Source organism: Equus asinus, chromosome 10, assembly GCF_041296235.1.
Source record: "Equus asinus isolate D_3611 breed Donkey chromosome 10, EquAss-T2T_v2, whole genome shotgun sequence".
In the NCBI taxonomy this organism is placed as follows: domain Eukaryota; kingdom Metazoa; phylum Chordata; class Mammalia; order Perissodactyla; family Equidae; genus Equus; species Equus asinus.
In genome coordinates, this window is record NC_091799.1 from 46,655,479 (window position 1) to 46,674,398 (window position 18,920).

General features: G+C 47.9%; 1 protein-coding gene across 5 annotated transcripts in view; it reads left to right on the forward strand.

The window, feature by feature from the left end:
- FBXO10 (F-box protein 10) overlaps positions 1 to 18,920 on the forward strand; it is a 49,089-nt gene that overhangs the window by 16,746 nt on the left and 13,423 nt on the right. For 3 of the 5 annotated variants that reach the window (XM_014861154.3, XM_044779204.2, XM_014861155.3), the window contains 5 exons: positions 8,557 to 9,147; positions 9,851 to 9,931; positions 10,299 to 11,132; positions 14,614 to 14,763; positions 16,830 to 16,966. In XM_014861154.3, the coding sequence (XP_014716640.3) occupies positions 8,557 to 9,147; positions 9,851 to 9,931; positions 10,299 to 11,132; positions 14,614 to 14,763; positions 16,830 to 16,966 (1,793 nt within the window). The remainder of the gene's footprint in view (positions 1 to 8,556; positions 9,148 to 9,850; positions 9,932 to 10,298; positions 11,133 to 14,613; positions 14,764 to 16,829; positions 16,967 to 18,920) is intronic. The other 2 variants (XM_070519166.1, XM_070519167.1) reach the window with 1 other exon arrangement.

The following is an 18,920-nucleotide window of genomic DNA, read 5'->3' on the forward strand; positions in this document are numbered from 1 at the left end:
TTTCTGTTGTTCTGAATACTTGGAGTAGAGAAGGGGGTCAACAGCAGGTATTGATCCTTCAGACGTCAAATATCCAGTCCCTATGCCAAAGAAACCCACAGTCCAGTGGAGGAGACAGAAGTCCACTGAAACAGCTTAGAAACAATGACCAAACTTAGCAGAAATAAACATCTCTAATACCCAGATTGTCGTCTTGAAATAGTACTTCCGTTAAAAGAAACCAGGACAAAAATAAGCTCAGCTGATTTTTGACAAAAGTGCAAAAGCAATTCAATGGAGGAAGGATAGCCTTCTCAACAAACAGCGCTGAAATAAGTGGATATTCACGTAAAAAAATTTAACGTCAACCACTACGTCATACCATAACAAAAATTAATTCGTGATGGGTCCCAGAACAAAATGTATAAGTTAAAACCACAAAGCTTTTTGAAGAAAATGTAGGAGAATATCTTCATGACATGGTGGCTTAGCAAAGGGTTCTCACTGAGTTGCAAGAAAGCAATAATCATTTAAAATAAAAAGGTAAGTTAAACTTCACCAAAGTTAAAAATTTCTCATCAAAAGATACCATTAAGAAAATGAAAATTCAAGCTACACACTGGGAGAAGTTATTCACAGAATATATGTCTGGCAAAGTGTATATAAAGAAGTCATATAATCCAATAATAAAAAGACAACCCAATTTTAAAAAATAGACAAAAGATTTGAACAGACCCATCAAAAAGGAGATATATAAATAGCCAATAAGCACATGAAAAAGTGTTCAACATCATCAGTCACGAAGGAAATGCAAATTAAAACAAAAATGAGATACCATTACCTACCCCCCAGGATGATAAAATGAAGACCAACAACAATAAATATTAGTGAAGTTGTGGAGCAGTGGTGTTTCTTAGACATTCTTGGTGAGAGTGCAAAATGGTGCAACTTCTTTGGGAAAAGGACCCAGCAATTCCACTTGTAGGTATTTACTGAAGAGAAGTTAAAACATATGTTCATAAAGCATTTGTATGAGAATATTCACAGCAACATTATTCATAATATCCCCAAACTGGCAACAATTGTTTTCCATCAGTAGGAGAATTGATTTTTTTAAAAACTGATATATTAATACATTATACAATGACATATTACCCAGCAATGAAAAGGGATGAACTACTGATACACGCAACAAAATGAATGAATCTCAAAAATGTTATGCTGAGCGAAAGAAGCCTCGCACAAAAGCATACATGCTCCATTTATACGAAATTCTAGAAAAGACAAAACTATCTATTGTGGAAAAATCACAACAGTGGTTTCCTCTTAGGGTTAGGGTAGGAATTGACTGAGAAAAGTCATGAGGGAACTTTCTGGGGTGACAGTAATACTCTATTTATTGATAGGGGTTTGGCTTACACGTGTGAATGCATTTGTCCGACTTCTCTAAATGCACACTGCGGTACATCTGTATCATGGAATACTACTCAGCAATATCAGGGAACGAACTAGTGATACACACAATGTGGAGGAATCTCCAGGGAATTAAGCTGAGTGAAAAAAGGCCAGTCCCAAAGGTTAGGCACTGTATGATTCCACCTATATGACATTTTTTAAGTGACACAATTTTAGGAATGGAGGACAGTGATTAGGGACGGGGAAGAGGAGTCAGCAGGTGGTAGGTGTGATTATGAAAGGGTACCCTGAGGGGTCCTTGTGGTGTTGGAACTGTTCAGTGTCTTGACTGGTAGTGGATACATGAACCTACACAGGTGATAGAATTATCCAGAATGTAATATAGGCACAGACACACACAAAAGAGTACAAGTGAAACGGGGGAGATCTGAACAAGGTCGTGGATCGTATCAGCATCACAGACTGGCTGTGATATTACACTAGATAAAATAGACAGCTAGATGTTTTATACTAAATTTAAAAACTAGATAACATACTGTTCTGCAGAATGTTAGCACTGGGGGCAGCTGGGCAAAGTCTATACGAGATCTGTGTGTATTTCTTACAACTGCATACAGACCTATAATCATCTACGATTATCTCAATAAAAATTTCAATCAAAAAAGTTCTTAGAGAAATGTCTGATACCCTGTCTGGGCAGGAAATGTGAAAAATGAGCCAGGAACATCTTGACATACCACATAGCAAGGAAGCTATCAAAGATTACCGAGGTTGTGTCAAAAGAATTGAGGCCAAAGATGGCTCAATTTGATCTTCAGTAAGAACAGCAATTTCACAGACTTGAAACCTGTAAGATATGTTTATAATAATAATAATAGTTCATAATAATAGTTTAAAAACACACAAAAAAAACCCAAATTGGTCACCTTCAAAGAATAAGAGGGAACCAATTCATTAGCTTGAAACCTGGGAAATGAAAGAGTCAAGCTGGCCTTTCTTAAGTGTACTGGGTAACCAAATGGTAGATGAAGAGAAGATGTCCTAATAAAATTATTTCAGCAAACAAATCAAAACCAAATGATCAGAGTATCATCATTTTGTTACCTTCAGTGAAGAAATAGCATTGGACATCAGTGGACACCAACATCAAAAAAGAGACAGCCAGGGGCTGGCCGGGTGGTGCAGCGGTTAAGTTCGCACATTCTGCTTCCGCAGCCTGGAGTTCACCAGTTCAGATCCCAGCTGCAGACATGGCATCGCTTGGCAAGCCATGCTGTGGCAGGCGTCCCACATACAAAGTAGAGGAAGATGGGCATGTATGTTAGCTCAGGACCAGTCTTCCTCAGCAAAAAGAGGAGGATTGGCAGCAGATGTTAGCTCAGGGCTAATCTTCCTAAAGAAAAAAAAAGAGAGACAGCCAGACATGTGGATGTCTCCTGACAAAAAGACACAGTGTCACTTGTAGCCTGGTTAAACGCATGGAACCTGAGTCTGATCAAACCTCGAGATCCAGGTGCCAGTATGCAGGCAATACAGATGACGGGGTTACAAGTTGAACTCTCCCATGAGAATGCGCAGAGTCAGCAAAATTCAGACTATGAGAAACTATGGTCAAATGGTTCATCTTCTTCAACAGATCAGTTGTAAAGAAAAGGGAGGGATGGAAGGGGAACCTGTAAATGAAATGAGAATCAAACACATGTCAAGCTAAAAACCTAAGGACAGAACTAAAACTATAGTATCTAAGGATGCCTACTTAGGTGATAAAGCCACAAAGAAAGCTAAGGAAGTGATTACCACTTTCACATTGGGGAGGAGGATTGGGATGGGGCACATGGAGAGGCTTCTAGAGTGGCTGGCAAAATTCTGTCTTTTGATCTAGGTGGCAGTCAAGAGGATGCTTGCCTTATCAAATGACTCGCTAATCTCTCCATTTGCTTTGTGTACTCTGTTTTGTTTTACATTTAGAAAGGCTGTGATAGAGCTGTTCTCTGGGTGCTATGGGAGGCCAGAGGAGGCACTTAATATTTAAGACAGGATAAGGAAAGGCCCTCTCAAAGGAATGTTATTGGGAAAATGAGGGTCAGTGGGGTGAATGTCAGAAATAAGGCTAGAGAAGCCGACAAGCTCATGACCTGTCTTCTGTACTGGGCTTTGTCCTAGAAGCCATGGGGAGCCACTGAGGAATTTTAAGCTAAGTGGCATGACCAGATTTATATTTTAGAAAGATTCCCCTGGCAGCTGTATGTCAGATGGATTGCATGGAGGCAGGACTGGTTCCAGGGAGACCAGTTAAGAATCTATTGAAGTAATCCAACTAAAGCTGGGGAGGCCAGAAATAACACAGTGACAGAGCGGAAAGGACTAATTTGAGAGTACCTAAGGAGGCAGAAACAGGACTTGAAAGACTATCTGGGAGAGGGAGGGAGGGAGAAAAGACATCAAGGAGGTTTCCCGAGTTACTGACTGGAGCGGCTAGTGGAGGATGGTGGTGCCGTTAACCAGGACATGGAATACAGGCTGTAGAGCAGGGGTGGAGAGAGATGATAATATATACCGTTTTTAAATTGAGATACAGTTTACGTACAGTAAGATGCATAGAATGGAAGCATACAATCCAGTGAGGTTTTTCAGATGTATGCACCCATGGAACTAACATACCAGTGAAGAAAGAAAACATTTCTCTTCACTCCCGAAGTTTCCTCGTGACCCCTTCAAGTCAATCCTCACCCTGCTGGCAAGCACTGTTCTGATTTTTATCATCATAGATTATTTTGTCTGCTTTTGAACTAAATGGAATCATACCATAGATAGTCTTTTGTGACTGGTTTCTTGTACTTAGCATATTATTTTTACGATTCATCCATGCTATTGCATCTGTCAGACGTTCATCCCTTTTTATTGCTGAGTAGTATTCCATTGTATTAATATACCACAATTTGATTATCCACTCTTCTGTTGACAGGCATTTGGATTGGTTCCAGTTTTGTTTGTTTTACTATTGTGAATAAAACCACTGTAAATATTCTCATATGTCTTTTGTAGATGTACATTTTCATTTATCTTGGGTGAATCAGGAGTAGAATTCCTGGGTTAGGATGGGTGTAGGTTTCATTGCAGAGGAAGCGACCAGACAGTTCTCTGAAGTGATTCTAGTGTCTTATAGTCCTCCCAGCAATGGACAAGAGTTCTGGTTGCTTCACTTCTTTGCTGCTTTGGTGCTTTTTGTTTTTAATTTTAGCCATTTTGGTGTGTGTGAAGCACACGCATCTATCGCATGATGGTTTTAATACAAATTGAGTACTAATGAATACTAATGATGCTGAGCATCTCTTCATGAACTTATTGGTGTTCATTTTTCTTTTGTGAAGTTTCTGTTCAAATCTTTGCCTATTTTTTGTTGGATTCTTTATTATTGAGTTGTTAATATTATTGAGTCTTAATATATTCTAGATACAAGCCTTTTGTCCTATATATGCATTGCAAATATTTTCTCCCATTCTATCACTTGTCTAGTCATTTTCTTAATGATGTCCTTTGATGAACAGAAAATTTTAATTTTGAGACCAATTTATTAGTTTTTTTATTTTATGATTAGTGCCTTTTTGTGTTCTCAGAAATCTTTGCCTACCCTCAGGTTGCAAATATGTTTTCCTGTGTTTTCTTCTAGAAGCTATATAGATTCAGTTTTTATGTTTACGTCTATAATCAATCTTGAGTTAAATTTTGTGTATGGTATGAAGTATGAGTCAAAAATTCATTTTTGGGGGGGCCGGACACACAGCTGAGTGGTTAAGTTTGCATGTTCTGCTTCAGCGGCCCACAGTTTCACTGGTTCATATCCTGGGCACAGACCTAGCACCGCTCATTGAACCACTTTGTAGCAGCACCCCACATGGAAGAACTAGAATGACCTACAACTAGGATATACAACTATGTATTGGGGCTTTGGGGAGGAAAAAACAAGAGGAAGAGGGTGGGGGGTGGGCACAAAGGGTGAAGTGGTGCACCTGCAACATGACTGACAAACATTAATGTACAATTGAAATTTCACAAGATTGTAACCTATCAATAACTCAATAAAAAAAATTAAAAAATAAATAAATACTATAACACTTATCATCCCCCCCCAAAAAAAAAAGAAAAACGAGGAAGATTGGCAACAGATGTTAGCTTAGGGCCAATCTTCCTCACCAAAAAAGAAAAAAATTCTCTTTTTTTTCATATGGATATCAAGTTTCTCCAGCACCTTTTGATGAAAAGGCTTTTCTTTACCCTTGAATTGCATTGACATTTTGTCAAAAATCAATTGATGGTTATACGTATGCGTCTATTTCTGGACTCTGTTTCTCTTGTGCTAGTACCACACTGTCTTGTGGCTGGTGTTGAGGGAGTCTAGATCATGTTTTGTTTTTCAGAGTGTTAAGTTTTATTCCAGCAGGCAGTTAAGTTACTGGTGGAGCCCTTTGATCCCGTCAGGCTCACTTTTATTCTTCCTATTTTAATTTATTCCTATGGCCCATCCTCTCTGAGTCTCAGCATGAACACTCCCCGTTCTGGGTTGGAATTCCATTGTCTCCCAGCTCCGCGGGATCTCTAGTCCCACCATTTACCCAGCGGCGGGGAGCTCTCCCAGGTCTGAGGAAGTCTTGCCTGGGCATGCGCAGTCCAGCTTCCAGCCAAGAAGCTGCCCACCCCCGCTGCCCGGCTGCCGCGCGCTCGTTCGGTCCCCTCCCACGGAGATCCCGCCGCTCAGCAGCACAGAGCTCGGATCTGCCGGCTCAGGGCGGCTACCGCTCTGCGTGGGCTCCGTTGCCGTACACCGCGCGACAGGGTGCGCCTGGTGGAAGCCGGGCAGTCATGCGCTCGCCTCCTGTGGTTCCCTTCTCTCAAGGGTCACAATCCTGCGCAGCTTGCTGGTCGGTGCCTGAAAGCAAGTATTCAGTTGCCCCCTGTATTTTGTCCAGCTTTATAGTTGTCAATGGCAGGAGGGAGAAGCCAGTTCCAGTTATCCTGTCATGGCCTGAAATGGAAGCTGAGCTTCAGTTTTGTTCCCGATGCTGTTTTTAGTATCTGTGAAACATCAAGTAGAAATGCCCAACAGGCTATTGGATATTCGTGTGGGGAGCTTGAAAGAGACGATTGGGGCTGCAGATTCAGGTTTTGTAGTCAGGAGTTTACAACGGTAGTTGAAGCCAATGGAATGAAGGTGATGATCACTTAGCTACAGAGTGGTTTGAGAAGGGGTAGGAGAACATTCTTCTCCTGAAAAGCCTGGGAAGGTGTAGCGGAAGGAGGAGGTGCGGACCAGGAGACGCGGTGTCACAGAACCCCTGTTGAATGAAGTGGTGTTCCTCTGGGGAGCCGCAGCTGTCAGAACCCAGCCTCCTCTCTGTGATGCTCCCAGTCCAGAGCCCAGCTCTCCCCCGTGCTGCGGAGGGCTTGTCAGGGCCCACGGGGTGAGCCTTCTAGAAAACCTACAGATCCAGGCTCCAGTGCTCATCTGTAGAGTTAAAGCCACACCCGTCTTGAGAAGCCCAGAATTTCTTCCAGACATGATTATGTTTGTGCTTCTTACCTTCTTGGCGCTTAGATAGCTGACAAGTTTGATCATCATTTTCATACAATCGAGAGGAAAACCAGGGCTCTGGAGAGGTTAACTCTTGATTAAAGGCAGTTGTGAAGTCTGCCCTGTTTCCAGATTTAGTTTCTAGTTGTCTAGAGTCTTTGTAGGGTCTCAGACTTGGACATTGCTCTAGGTCATGTAACTACCCCCTTGTTTTTTAGGTGGGGACATGCACACTCATAAATGAGAGGGCTTTAACTAGGTATAAATAACGGAAATTCAGTGAAGTCAGCATAAGCACAAAGAAGAACTGATAAGCACACAGAGATAGCTGATGGAATTCAAAAGGCAAGGACAAGCTGAACTTGGAGAATAGATGAGAGCCATGACCTGGAGTGCTGGGGAGAAATTGGGAGCCCTCTTGTTTCCACTCTTTTCTCTGCTTTCTTCTGTGTCTCTGATTCATTCTTCCCTCAGTGTAAATTAGCTTTTTCTGCCACCCACCCCCGGAGAAAATGGTCACCAGCAACTATTCTTGAGTTTATAGCTTAGGAGAGAAGCCCTCCATTCCCCTCCGTGCAGGGCAGAAGCCAGCCTGATTCTACAATCACAGCTTACATCCCCCAGAGAAGGTCTCAGTGGCCCAGTTGGAGCCATCTAGAGTCCAGCCCTTTGCACCCAGGGGCTGGAGTCACATTGTCCTGCGCACATGGCTGCAGGGAGCCCTACCTCTACAACTACGGGGTGTAAATTGTCCGTGTGGGGAAGGATTTTCACAGCAAGTAGCAAGGAGGCAGATGGCCAGACAGCCAGCCAGTAGATTTTTAGGACACTGGAGTTACATTAATAACCAGTGGCAGAGCCAGGACCAAAACCCACAGCCCCGGGTCCAGCAGCAGTCCTTCCTGAGGCTGCTTCACGTGGCAAAACAGTGGTAATTATTTGACTTGGTAACAAGGAGAAACAGACGGATACTCACTGCCTCAGGGCTCACTCCTGTTGGTATGAAGAAATAGAGGCCCCTCCCTAGGAGGCTAGGGGATCCAGAGCGCTAGGACCATAACAGCCAAAGGTGAGTTCCCTCTGTATTAGTCCAGACTCTTAGTTACAAGTTACAGAAACTCAGGTCAAACCTGCTTAAGCAAAAAGGGACTTCATAAGAAGGCCATTGAGGCCCCTCACAGAATTGAAGGAAGACTGAAGATTCAGGGTATCTTCCGGCATCTGGAGTCAGTACCAAGAGGAAATAGACACATGTGATCGCTTTATTTTTTTCTCTTTTTCAGTTTTCATCTTTCCTTGTTTCTGCTTGGCTCTGGTACCACAAGGTTTTCTCCACAAGGTGGGGAACGTGGCTGCCAGCAATTCTGGGGTCATATCCTATAGCATCTGACAAAAGAGAAAAGAGAGTCTTCCCTGCTGATTCCAGGTGGAAAATCCCAGAGGAGGACTCTGATTGAGGGGATGGAGCCACATGATTGGCTGGGCCTTGTTCACTTGCTCACCGTGCGGTCAGGAGAAATTAGGGGATATTGTAAGAAGGGGACGGTAAGCAGGGTTGGTAAAAACCTCTTTGTTTTGTGTCTGTCCCCCAGGTGACCATGGAGGCTGGCGGCCTCCCCTTGGAGCTGTGGCGTGTGATCTTAGCCTACCTGCACCTTCCAGACCTGGGCCGCTGCAGCCTGGTGTGCAAGGCCTGGTATGAACTGATCCTCAGTCTTGACAGCACCCGCTGGCGGCAGCTGTGTCTGGGCTGCACCGAGTGCCGCCACCCCAACTGGCCCAACCAGCCTGATGTGGAGCCGGAGTCTTGGAGGGAGGCCTTCAAGCAGCATTACCTAGCCTCCAAGACGTGGACCAAGAATGCCCTGGACTTGGACTCCTCCGTCTGCTTTTCCCTATTTCGCCGGAGGAGGGAACGCCGTACCCTGAGTGTCGGGCCAGGCCATGAGTTTGACAGCCTGGGCAGCGCCTTAGCCATGGCCAGCCTGTATGATCGAATTGTGCTGTTCCCAGGTGTGTACGAAGAGCAAGGCGAAATCGTCCTGAAGGTGCCCGTGGAGATCGTAGGCCACGGGAAGTTGGGTGAGGTGGCCCTACTAGCCAGCATTGATCAGCACTGCTCAACCACACGTCTGTGCAACCTCGTCTTCATGCCAGCCTGGTTCTCACCCTTCATGTTTAAGGTGAGTGTCCACATCAGGTGGATGGCCTCTCCGGTCCTGACCCCGAGCCTTGGCCTCTTCTCAGTGGGATTGGTAACCCCTTTTTTGTTGAAATTGAGAGTTTAGTCATTATTCCTATCACGCTGTCCTCTGAGTTCCACGCCAGTTGAGAAATGGGCACAGTGATCAATAGAGAGCAGCATTCTGCGTTATTCCTCACAAAGCTCTACTAAAATATGAGCCTTGGACTCAAGACCAAAATTGCTTTGTAATTCTTCCCTTCCTAACTGGACCAACTGGAGCCACAGGTGGAGCAGCTAGGTGGGAAAGCCAGCTTCCAGGAGATGCCACATGTGACAGGAAGCAGAGAACACTCCATGGCCATGGCACCATGCCCAGAGAAAGGGCCAAAGAGAGGGGAGGCTGTGCAGGAGCAGTGACCTTCAGCACTTAGCCCTGCCCTGTGGAAGGTCAAGAAAGTCAGGCTTTTACCAAGGGTGACTGAAGAGAAGGTCAGGAAATATCAGTCCAACACATTCCTTCTAGGAACACAGAGCAGAAGTTGTTCAAAGCAGAGAAGTATTGAGGTGTTGGTAGCTCCTGGCAGAACAGTCTACAGCTTTTGCATTGCCTAGAAACTGATTGCAACACCTCGATGAGGTACCTAGTCAAGAAAAATGATATTGCCACTGTTACTACCAATAACAACTAAATTGTCTCTCAGGTGTGCAATGACCGTTACAGCACCAATCATTTACAATGTGCTTACTGTGTGCCGGGCATCTACTTTACAGCCATTATTAAGGTAAATGGTGTCATCTGCTTTTAGAGATGAGCAGACTGAGGCTCAGCAAGAGTCAGTGTCGCACCCGGGTCTCAGACTTAGTCAGGGACAGAGCTAGGGACTTTTCTGCCATTGTCTACTCCCGCTCTTGTCCCCTTCCCTTTGGGATTGGAAGGAGGGAGGGCCAGGCAACTCCAAATTATCTTCCTTCTGGTGCAGAGCAGCTCCCGAGTTCCTCTTGGGCCAGCTGACACATGCCTTGGTAGGGAAGGGAACGTGATCCGCAGGAGAGATGGCTTCTCTGTGTCCCCTCCTTAAAGAGCAGTTGGAGCACCGACTGCAAATTCTACCCCTGTCACATCCGCTCTCTCTCTCTGTCATTCCCCAGACAACATCAGGTCATGTCCAGTTTGACAACTGCAACTTTGAGAACGGGCACATCCAGGTCCATGGCCCGGGCACCTGCCAAGTGAAGTTTTGCACCTTCAAAAACACCCATGTCTTCCTGCACAACGTGCCCCTGTGTGTCCTGGAAAACTGTGAATTTGTGGGCAGTGAAAACAACTCTGTGACTGTTGAGGGCCACCCATCCGCAGACAAGAACTGGGCCTACAAGTATCTACTGGGGCTTATCAAGTCCTCTCCCAGTGTGCTCCCCACGGAGGACCCTGACTCTTTAATGTCCCTGGACCTGGAGAGCAGGGACCAGGCCTGGAGCCCAAGGACCTGTGACATTGTCATTGAGGGCAGCCAGAGCCCTACCAGCCCAGCCTCTAGCTCCCCCAAGCCCGGCTCTAAGGCTGGCTCACAGGAGGCAGAGGTGGGCAGCGATGGGGAAAGGGTGGCCCAGACTCCAGACAGCAGCGATGGAGGCCTGAGTCCCAGTGGTGAGGATGAGGACGAGGACCAGCTCACATACAGACTGTCCTACCAAGTACGGGGCCCGCGGCCTGTGCTGGGGGGCTCCTTTCTGGGCCCACCACTGCCAGGAGCGTCCATTCAGCTGCCCAGCTGCCTGGTGCTGAACTCGCTGCAGCAGGAGCTGCAGAAGGACAAGGAGGCCATGGCACTGGCCAGCTCCATTCAGGGCTGCCTCATCCGCAAGTGCCTGTTCCGGGACGGCAAGGGGGGTGTCTTCGTTTGCTCCTATGGCCGCGCCAAGATGGAAGGGAACATCTTCCGCAACCTGACTTACGCAGTGCGGTGTATACATAACAGCAAGGTCTGTCACAGGGCCTCCTCTGCAGACCCGTGAGGCCTTGTGGGGCCACAGGAGCAGGTTCTTGATTGGCGGGAGGGCTCCTGTGGCTGCGAGCAAAAAGGCTTTGATGGGACTGTTTTGCATTTTTTTTAACCATCATCTTTTGTCTTTTAAAGCTTTAGTGCGTGGCTGTGTATCCTAGTTGTTAGTTTAATTCTCTTTGTGAGCCGCTGCCACAGCATGACGACCGTCAGACAGGTGCCGTGTTCCACAACCAGGAAATGAATGTGGGCCACGCCACCGAGAGCGCAAATCTTAACCATTAGGGCTGGCTCAACACTCCTCTTTTTTTGTTTAAACTTATAATGCACACTTGCCTCATGTCCGTCATCTGGTTTGAAGAGGGCGGAAACTGTTCTTCTCATTTTACAGAAGAAGAAACAGGGCCAGAGAGGGAAGGTGACCTACTAAGGGTCACTCAGCAGGTTAAAGGCAGACCTGGGGCTGGAGCCTACGTCTTCCACCTCCTTTCACTAGAGGAAATTCAGGGAGGCATGGTCGCTGCCTTCCATCCAAACTTGAGAAGGCTTCCCAGACGTGGAGATGTCTCAGCTGAGTAGGATGAGCAGAGGCGGGCAAGGAGGGTGGCTGCCTTCCCTCAGTGAGGGGCAGTAGATAATTATGGTCGGAGGTGGAGAGGAGGGCACCCCCAGTCTGGAGGGCGGAAAGGAGAGCCTGAGGAGGGAGCAGTCGGGGGTGTGGCCTAGACTTCTGGCCTGGGTGGCTGAGGCAATGGAAGGAACATGGGAGAAGGTGAGGGTGTGGAAAGATGCTGAGTGCAACTGAGTTTGGCGTGTCCGTGACATCTGGCAGAGGTACCCCCTGCTGCCCTGGGTCTGGAGCTCTGGTGAGAGCTGTGCCCTGACACACAGACCTGGGGCAAGTGCTGGCTGGAGTCATCCACCAGGAGGCACAGAGACTTGCACTGCCTTGGTTGTAGCCTCCTGAAATGCTGCCTGCGGGGACTTGTGGCAGGAACTGTGTGGCCAACCATTCCTAGTGAGGCTTTAGCAAGGAACCTAAGAATCCGATGTTCAGGGTTTTTGACTAAAAAAACTCCATAGTGTCTTGAGAGTACCCAGCATTGGGAACAATTATATCTAAGTGGCAGTAATATGAGCAGGGAGCTGTGGGCGGGAGTATGCAGCTCACTGGGATGGTCCTGTGCCCAGGAGCAAGGCCTTGATCCCGTCGCCAGAGCACAGTGCCCCATCTGGCTCCAGAGCGTCCCCAGGAGGGTGAGGGCTGGCAGAAGGAGCCCAGTGGCTTGGGGCTCCATGAAGAAAAGTACCACTGACTGCGCTGTTTTTTCTTGCTTCTTTGTGTATCTTGTAACTTTGAGCTCAAAGTCGGGCATCTGGTGCAGGACGTGGAGACTACAGTAAATCATACTTGGGTGTGGACGTCATACGCCGCTCCTCCGTGAGGCTGTAGGGGCTGGGGTTTGGATAGGTCTGCTAGGGGTGAGCTGGTTCAGATTTGTTGGTGTGATACGCTCAGTGTGTACAGGGTTCACATCCCGCTGGCGTGTGGTCCGCCGGCAGGCTCTTCTCTGCGGCAGGCCTCCCGTTTGCCACTGCTCCTGACAGGTCTCTCCATGCTCCTCCCTCCCTGCAGCAGGCTGCTGTGCCTTGTGGCGCTGGCTGGCCTGGAGGTGATCTGGGAGGGGTCTCCCGGCCCTGTTCTGCGGTAGCTGCTGGGTCGTGGGTCTACACCTTGGAGCAGGCCCTTTTCAGTGGTCCTGCCTCACCCCCAGCACTAGGGGGGCTGTAATGATCTGGGCCCAAGGCGTTTCCTCCCACCTTCCCCAGGGGTAAAGGGGCTTTTTTTTCTGTCCCCTTCTTGAAGAGTGACAGGGTTTGCTGCCCTTCCCCCAGCTGCTTAAGGCTTGTTCTGTGGGAAAGTTGGGGACAGAAATCCAGGAGGGGTTTAGTGCTTTTCCCACAGCAGCTGCTGCACTCTGCCCACAAGCGCCCACCACAGGGGAGGCTGTCCCCGCCTCCTGGCCTGTCCGCGAGTGCCTAGTGAGGTCCGTGGAGAAGTGAACAGATGCAACTACTCCCAAAGTTTCTGTGCTTGCTCACTAGTTCACACCTGGGCTTTAACGATTCTCGTCGGAACTGTTAACTGCGTTCTCCTTACCAGCTGATTTGGTGCCTGCGTCCGTCTGTTCGGGGAGCAGGTGCTCACGGCTTCTCCCCTAGGAAGGCCTGTTTTCCTTAGATTCAGGCTGAGGTTATCCTGAAACTTCAGCTTTCTGAGGGCTTCAAGAAACGTGATGTGTTTTTTGTGTATTATCTTCCTCTTGTAAGTGTGGGAACAGTGCTCTTTCTTTTTTTTTTTTTTTAAGATTTTATTTTTTCCTTTTTCTCCCCAAAGCCCCCCGGTACATAGTTGTGTATTCTTCGTTGTGGGTTCCTCTAGTTGTGGCATGTGGGACGCTGCCTCAGCGTGGTCTGACGAGCAGTGCCATGTCCGCGCCCAGGATTCGAACCGACGAAACACTGGGCCGCCTGCAGCGGAGCGCGCGAACTTAACCACTCGGCCACGGGGCCAGCCCCGGGAACAGTGCTCTTTCCACCTTTCTCTGTCCTAAGCAGAAGCTCAAAGCTTCTCCTTGAAATTGTACTTCCAATCTGCTTTACTTCTCCCAGTATTTTATCCTAATGTAATATGTTTTTATTGTTAATACACAATTGTTTAAAACAATATAAATATATTCTAGATTTTTAGTATAATTATTAAATATAAAAAGAAAACGTAAGCGGCAATACGTCCCCTCACTAAGCTGTGTGCTGAGTTACGGTGCCTGGTTTAAAGGCGGCTTCCTTGTACCGGTACTTCTCATGGTCCCTTAGTTTGGAGTTCCAGTGGTTTTTCCACCCCAGGATAGCACACCAAGAAGGATTCAGAATGGACAAGAACAGGCCTTTGTCTTATAAAGTGACAGGAAGGTGAGGGAGGAGAGCCTGGCCTCAGGTGCTTGCTCAGGCTGGGGAAGTTTTGCGAAGCTGCAGGTGCGCGTGGAAGTGGTGGATCTGGAATTTGATTCCATTCAAAGTCGCTGTGCCCTTGTACAACCTGGGCAAATCTTCCCGTAACCCCAGTGCAGGTGGAGTTTGAAGACCACCAAACCCCATCTTTTGTAAGGGTCCACTCAGTTATTCTGCTCGAAAGTTGTGACTATGGAGCACACGGCCAGGCTTCGATCCAGGTTTTATGATGGAACTGGTGTGAGGCTGGTGGAGAGCCTGCAGGGCGAAGCCATTGCCCTGTCCTTGTGTGCCCCGGTGGGAGAGTGGCTGTGCTGGCACTGAGGGCCTCCTCTCACCCGCGGGTAGGAGAGCACCGACCAGATGCTAAGAGACTCAGGTGTTCCCTGAGTGGTTTTTCTAAAAACACTTGTGAGAGGAAAACAAATGGCTTTCTCTCTTCTGCTTAGATCGTGATGCTCAGGAACGACGTTCACCGCTGCAGGGCGGCAGGCATCTTCCTTCGCCTGGAGGGCGGAGGCCTGATCGCTGGCAACAACATCTACCACAACGCGGAGGCTGGCGTGGACATCCGGAAGAAGTCCAACCCACTCATCCTGGTACTTCTCTCTGTCCTTGTGCCCTGTCCAGGGTGGCTCTTGATTCTCAGAAACCTTTTTGGAGGATATTTAAATAAATGCTGCTGTCTTGAATTTCTCTTGCTTCCTGCTTGCAAGTGGTTCCTGCCCCTTTCTCCATGTGTCCTCATGACTCAGGTCTCTTCCTCCTCCATGTATTGGGAGTGACTTTGGGTGGGTCCCTTCCCTGCAGGCTCCCGATCAGTAAGACAGGGCCCTCCCTCAGCCCTGCCGTAGCTTTGAGTTTGATATGAATAAACACGATGTCTGCCCTAGAAGACACTTAGGTCAAATATAAATCAAACACCATGTCAGTTTGTTCTTTACTCTAAAAAGGATGTCTGGGATATTTAGTTCTGAAGATTGTTTGGGAGGCCGTAGTGAGTTTGATTTTACACCAGCGTCGCCAGCGTGAAAGCCACGTAAAATCCTAGGAGAGGAGACCAGTGACATGAGAGACCAGCCCCTTTTCCCACTCTGGCCTTCCCTGAGAAGCAGACTTCCCAGAAATTGGGAAACGTGATGGACTTTTTATGGGCCTGCAAAAATAATAGCCACCCTTATGCATCGTGCCTATTGTGTGCCAGACCCTGTTGTAAGCACTTTGTGTATATTTATTTAATTATGGCATCATCTTTATACAACCCCGTGGAGTAGAACTCTTATCCTCATTTTATAGGTGAAGACATTAAGGCACAGAGGGTCAAGGATCTTGCCCCAAATCACACAGCTGGTGACAGAGCCGGGACTGGAATGCAGGCAGCCTGACTCAGGGTTAACGTTCCTCACCGTCACATGCAGACTGCCCTGGCAAACGCAGGGAAAGCACAGTTCCCAGCTCTGTTTCAGAGACACCTAGCCAGTGTCCTCGTCCAGCCCCACCTCTCACTCTGTTCCTGCCGTGCAGCTGGTGTTTGCGCGGCCTCGGCTTAGGACATTATTGCCGCTTTTGCCAGAGAGGTGAGAGGAGTTTGCCTTCCCAGGGACGGGGGACAGGCCAGTTTAGCAGGTGGAGGTGAAGAGGCGTCACATATCAGTCCTGGCTTTGTGAACGGTGTGGGGATGGAAATGCTGTCACATAAGCCACTCTCTCCAAGCTTTGCAACCCTGTGAGGGACTTGGTTACTTGCTGGTTGCCCTGGTGAGTCTGCCAAATCCTTCAGGAGAAAATCCGGAAAGTAAGTAAAAATAAGAGAGCATGCGGCGTGGAATACTTTAAAGCAAACTAGAACTTTATTTTGGTGAAATCGTTTTGGAAGAGCAACAACTAACTTCTTGGTTTAAGTATGGGATTGTATTCGGGCTATAAATTAACAATTAGAGTTAAACAACTTTATTATAATCTAAAAATGTTGTCACTGCAAAAGCAACTAACTGACTGGGAAACAGAAAAACTAGGTTTCAGATCTGGCTCTGCCACAAACATACCGTATGACCCTGGGCCTGTTTCCCTGTTTGTGCAAAGAGGTCTTAGAATGAATATCCCTAAGGGTCCCTGGAGCTTGGACACCTTCTGCGACCTCGTGCCCCTGGGACTTAGAACTAAGCCACCCAGAGCCACACCTTCCACAGGCCTCCCCTGAATGAGAATTGAGGACTAGGAGCCAATAGCTCCCACCCTTCCCCAGAGGTGGCCCCCTTGGGATTCCACGTGGCCCACGTTCTCATGTACTGGGGTGCTACCCGTCCCTGAGAGGTGGGCTCCCTGGACCCTTGGCGGTGCGGCCTGGCCGGATGATTGTGTGTTTGGGGGCTTCTTTGGAGGCTGAGAAACCTTCAGTAGCATGCCTTGCAGGTAAGGAGCAAGAGCCCTCAGCAGCACGTGCCAACTCCCTTCTTCCGGTCCCCCCACAGGCTCCCTGTATGCACGGTGCAGGAAGGGCAGGGCAGCAGCAGGGTCCACGCACTGTGTTGTGTGCTGAGATCTTCCAGTGAGGATGTGCTCTCCGCTCTCTTGGTCCTGGCCCTCCACAGGGCAGCAGGTGAGCACTCTGCTTCTTGCTGACATGTCTGATCTGTCTTCCGTGGTGTCTCATGTTCACTTGCAGTGTAATCAGATCCACCACAGCCTTCGCTCTGGCATTGTCGTCCTTGGCAATGGGAAAGGCATCATCCGGAACAATCAAATCTTTTCAAATAAGGAGGCTGGCATTTATATCCTGTACCACGGAAATCCAGTCGTGAGGTATGTGCCGCTGTGCCCAGACTATCTTGCTCACCCATGGTCCCTGCTTTCCTCTCTGATCTCTCTGTCTCCCTAATCTTTCTTTCCTCCATTTGAAAACAGTTTTGTTTACTGAAACTACTGTACAGATGCAAGCGAGGAAGAGACTTTGCCCATAATCCCAGCACAGTAGCACAACTGCTTTTGTTTCTGTGTTCCCTTCCAGTTAACTGTGAGGCCATTCCATTCAGTAAACATTACTGAGCTCTTCTGCTAACAATATCAAAGGTGAATGGGGCAGACTGCTCCCTCGGAGCTCACTCCGGTCTGGAGGACAGAAATAACTCTCAGGTAGATGTGGTGTAGAGATTTGACTCACATGATAACTCTAGTCAGTTGACAGTGGCTACCTAGGATGCTGTGTTAGGATCCGGAGGCCACATCTGGGCACCGCATGGAAGATGCTGTGAGTAATCAGTGGTGAAGCCGGAGCTGGGAGGCGCAGTGGCCCTGCTGGGACCGTGGGTCTGCCCTCCCAGCTATCGTGTGGGGCAGACTGTGTAAATGCTGTCCAGGTGGTACCAAGAGAGGGAGGGAATCATTCTGACTTGGGGTTAGTGGGAGGCCCCCTTTAGGAGGTGGCATTGCAGTTGGACTTTGAAATATGGGTGGAACTTGGACTTTCTTGGAGACGGGGAGTGACATTCGGAGTGCCGGAAATGACCCGAGCAGAGCCAGCAAAGCAGGGAAGATTCAGGGGTTAGCAAACGGCCCACTGTGGCCCGAGAAAAAGTCTGACACAAGGTCTGACATTGGTATAAAATGTTTTCAGTTGGGACTGTCCCAGAAAATCTTGCGTGCTGTGGTCACTGCAGCCTGACCTTTTATTCCCGTGTGGCAGCCATCTCCACGGGCAACATGGTGGGAAGGGGTGAGCAAAGAATGCCTTGGGCCGAATGAGGAAGGCCTTATGCAGACCACGCTGAGGAAGGGGAGTTTATTCTGTCTAGAGAATGGGGAAGTGTTAAAGATTTTTGAACGGAAGACTCGCACAGCTGTGTCTGTGCTTTAGAAAATGACTGACAATAAGTGTGCAGCAAGTGCATTCTGAGGCTTTTGCCCTGCGTTATTCCGTAGGGACTTTTCCATGTTGTCCCACACTCTTATATTTATCACTTGGGAAAGTTTCAGAACGTTCCATTGTTTTGATATTCCATAATTTTTGAAGCAGTCTTATCACTGTTAGACATCTATTTTTTTGCTATTATAGTCAGTGCACTAAAAACAATTAGTGATCATAGAGCTCTTGTTCCATCTTTTGCATTATTGCCTTAAGCTAAGAGGTTGTGTTTGGATGTATGCTTTTATTCATTGACACACAATTAAGTGTTTCCTCTACGTAAGGGGACAGTGATATGAAAGTGTGCAAGAACAGGCTCTGCTTCGTGGAGTTTCCAGTCTCATGCTGGGGATGGACACACACAATAACCATGAGGGAAGACTCAAAACAGTCACCTTAATAGGTCTTCACGAAGTGCCACAGGAGCCCCCCACGATTCCAGCTGACCGATTCGGGGCCGGGCACAGGGGAGCTGACATCTGAGTTGTGCTTGTAGGGTAAACAGGATTTTATGGCCAGGGAGGCTTTCTGGGCCCAGAAGCAGTGAAATTCAGAGTGTGTCCTGGGAAGATGGTGAAAAACATGGTATTTCTGGGCACAAGATGCCCGGGGAGAGTTGAGTAGATCACCCTACAAAGGCAGGTTGATGCCGGAGCACAGAGGACCTCGAATGCCAAGTGTGGTGGGTAGAATAATGGCCCTCCAAATACATCCGTGTCCTAATCCTTGGAACCTATGAATATGTTACCTTGCACGGCAAAGTGGCTTTGCAGATGTGATTAAGTTAAGGCCCTTGAGATAGGCAGATGATCCTGGATTATGTAGGTGGGCCCAGTGTCATCGCAAGGGTCCTTG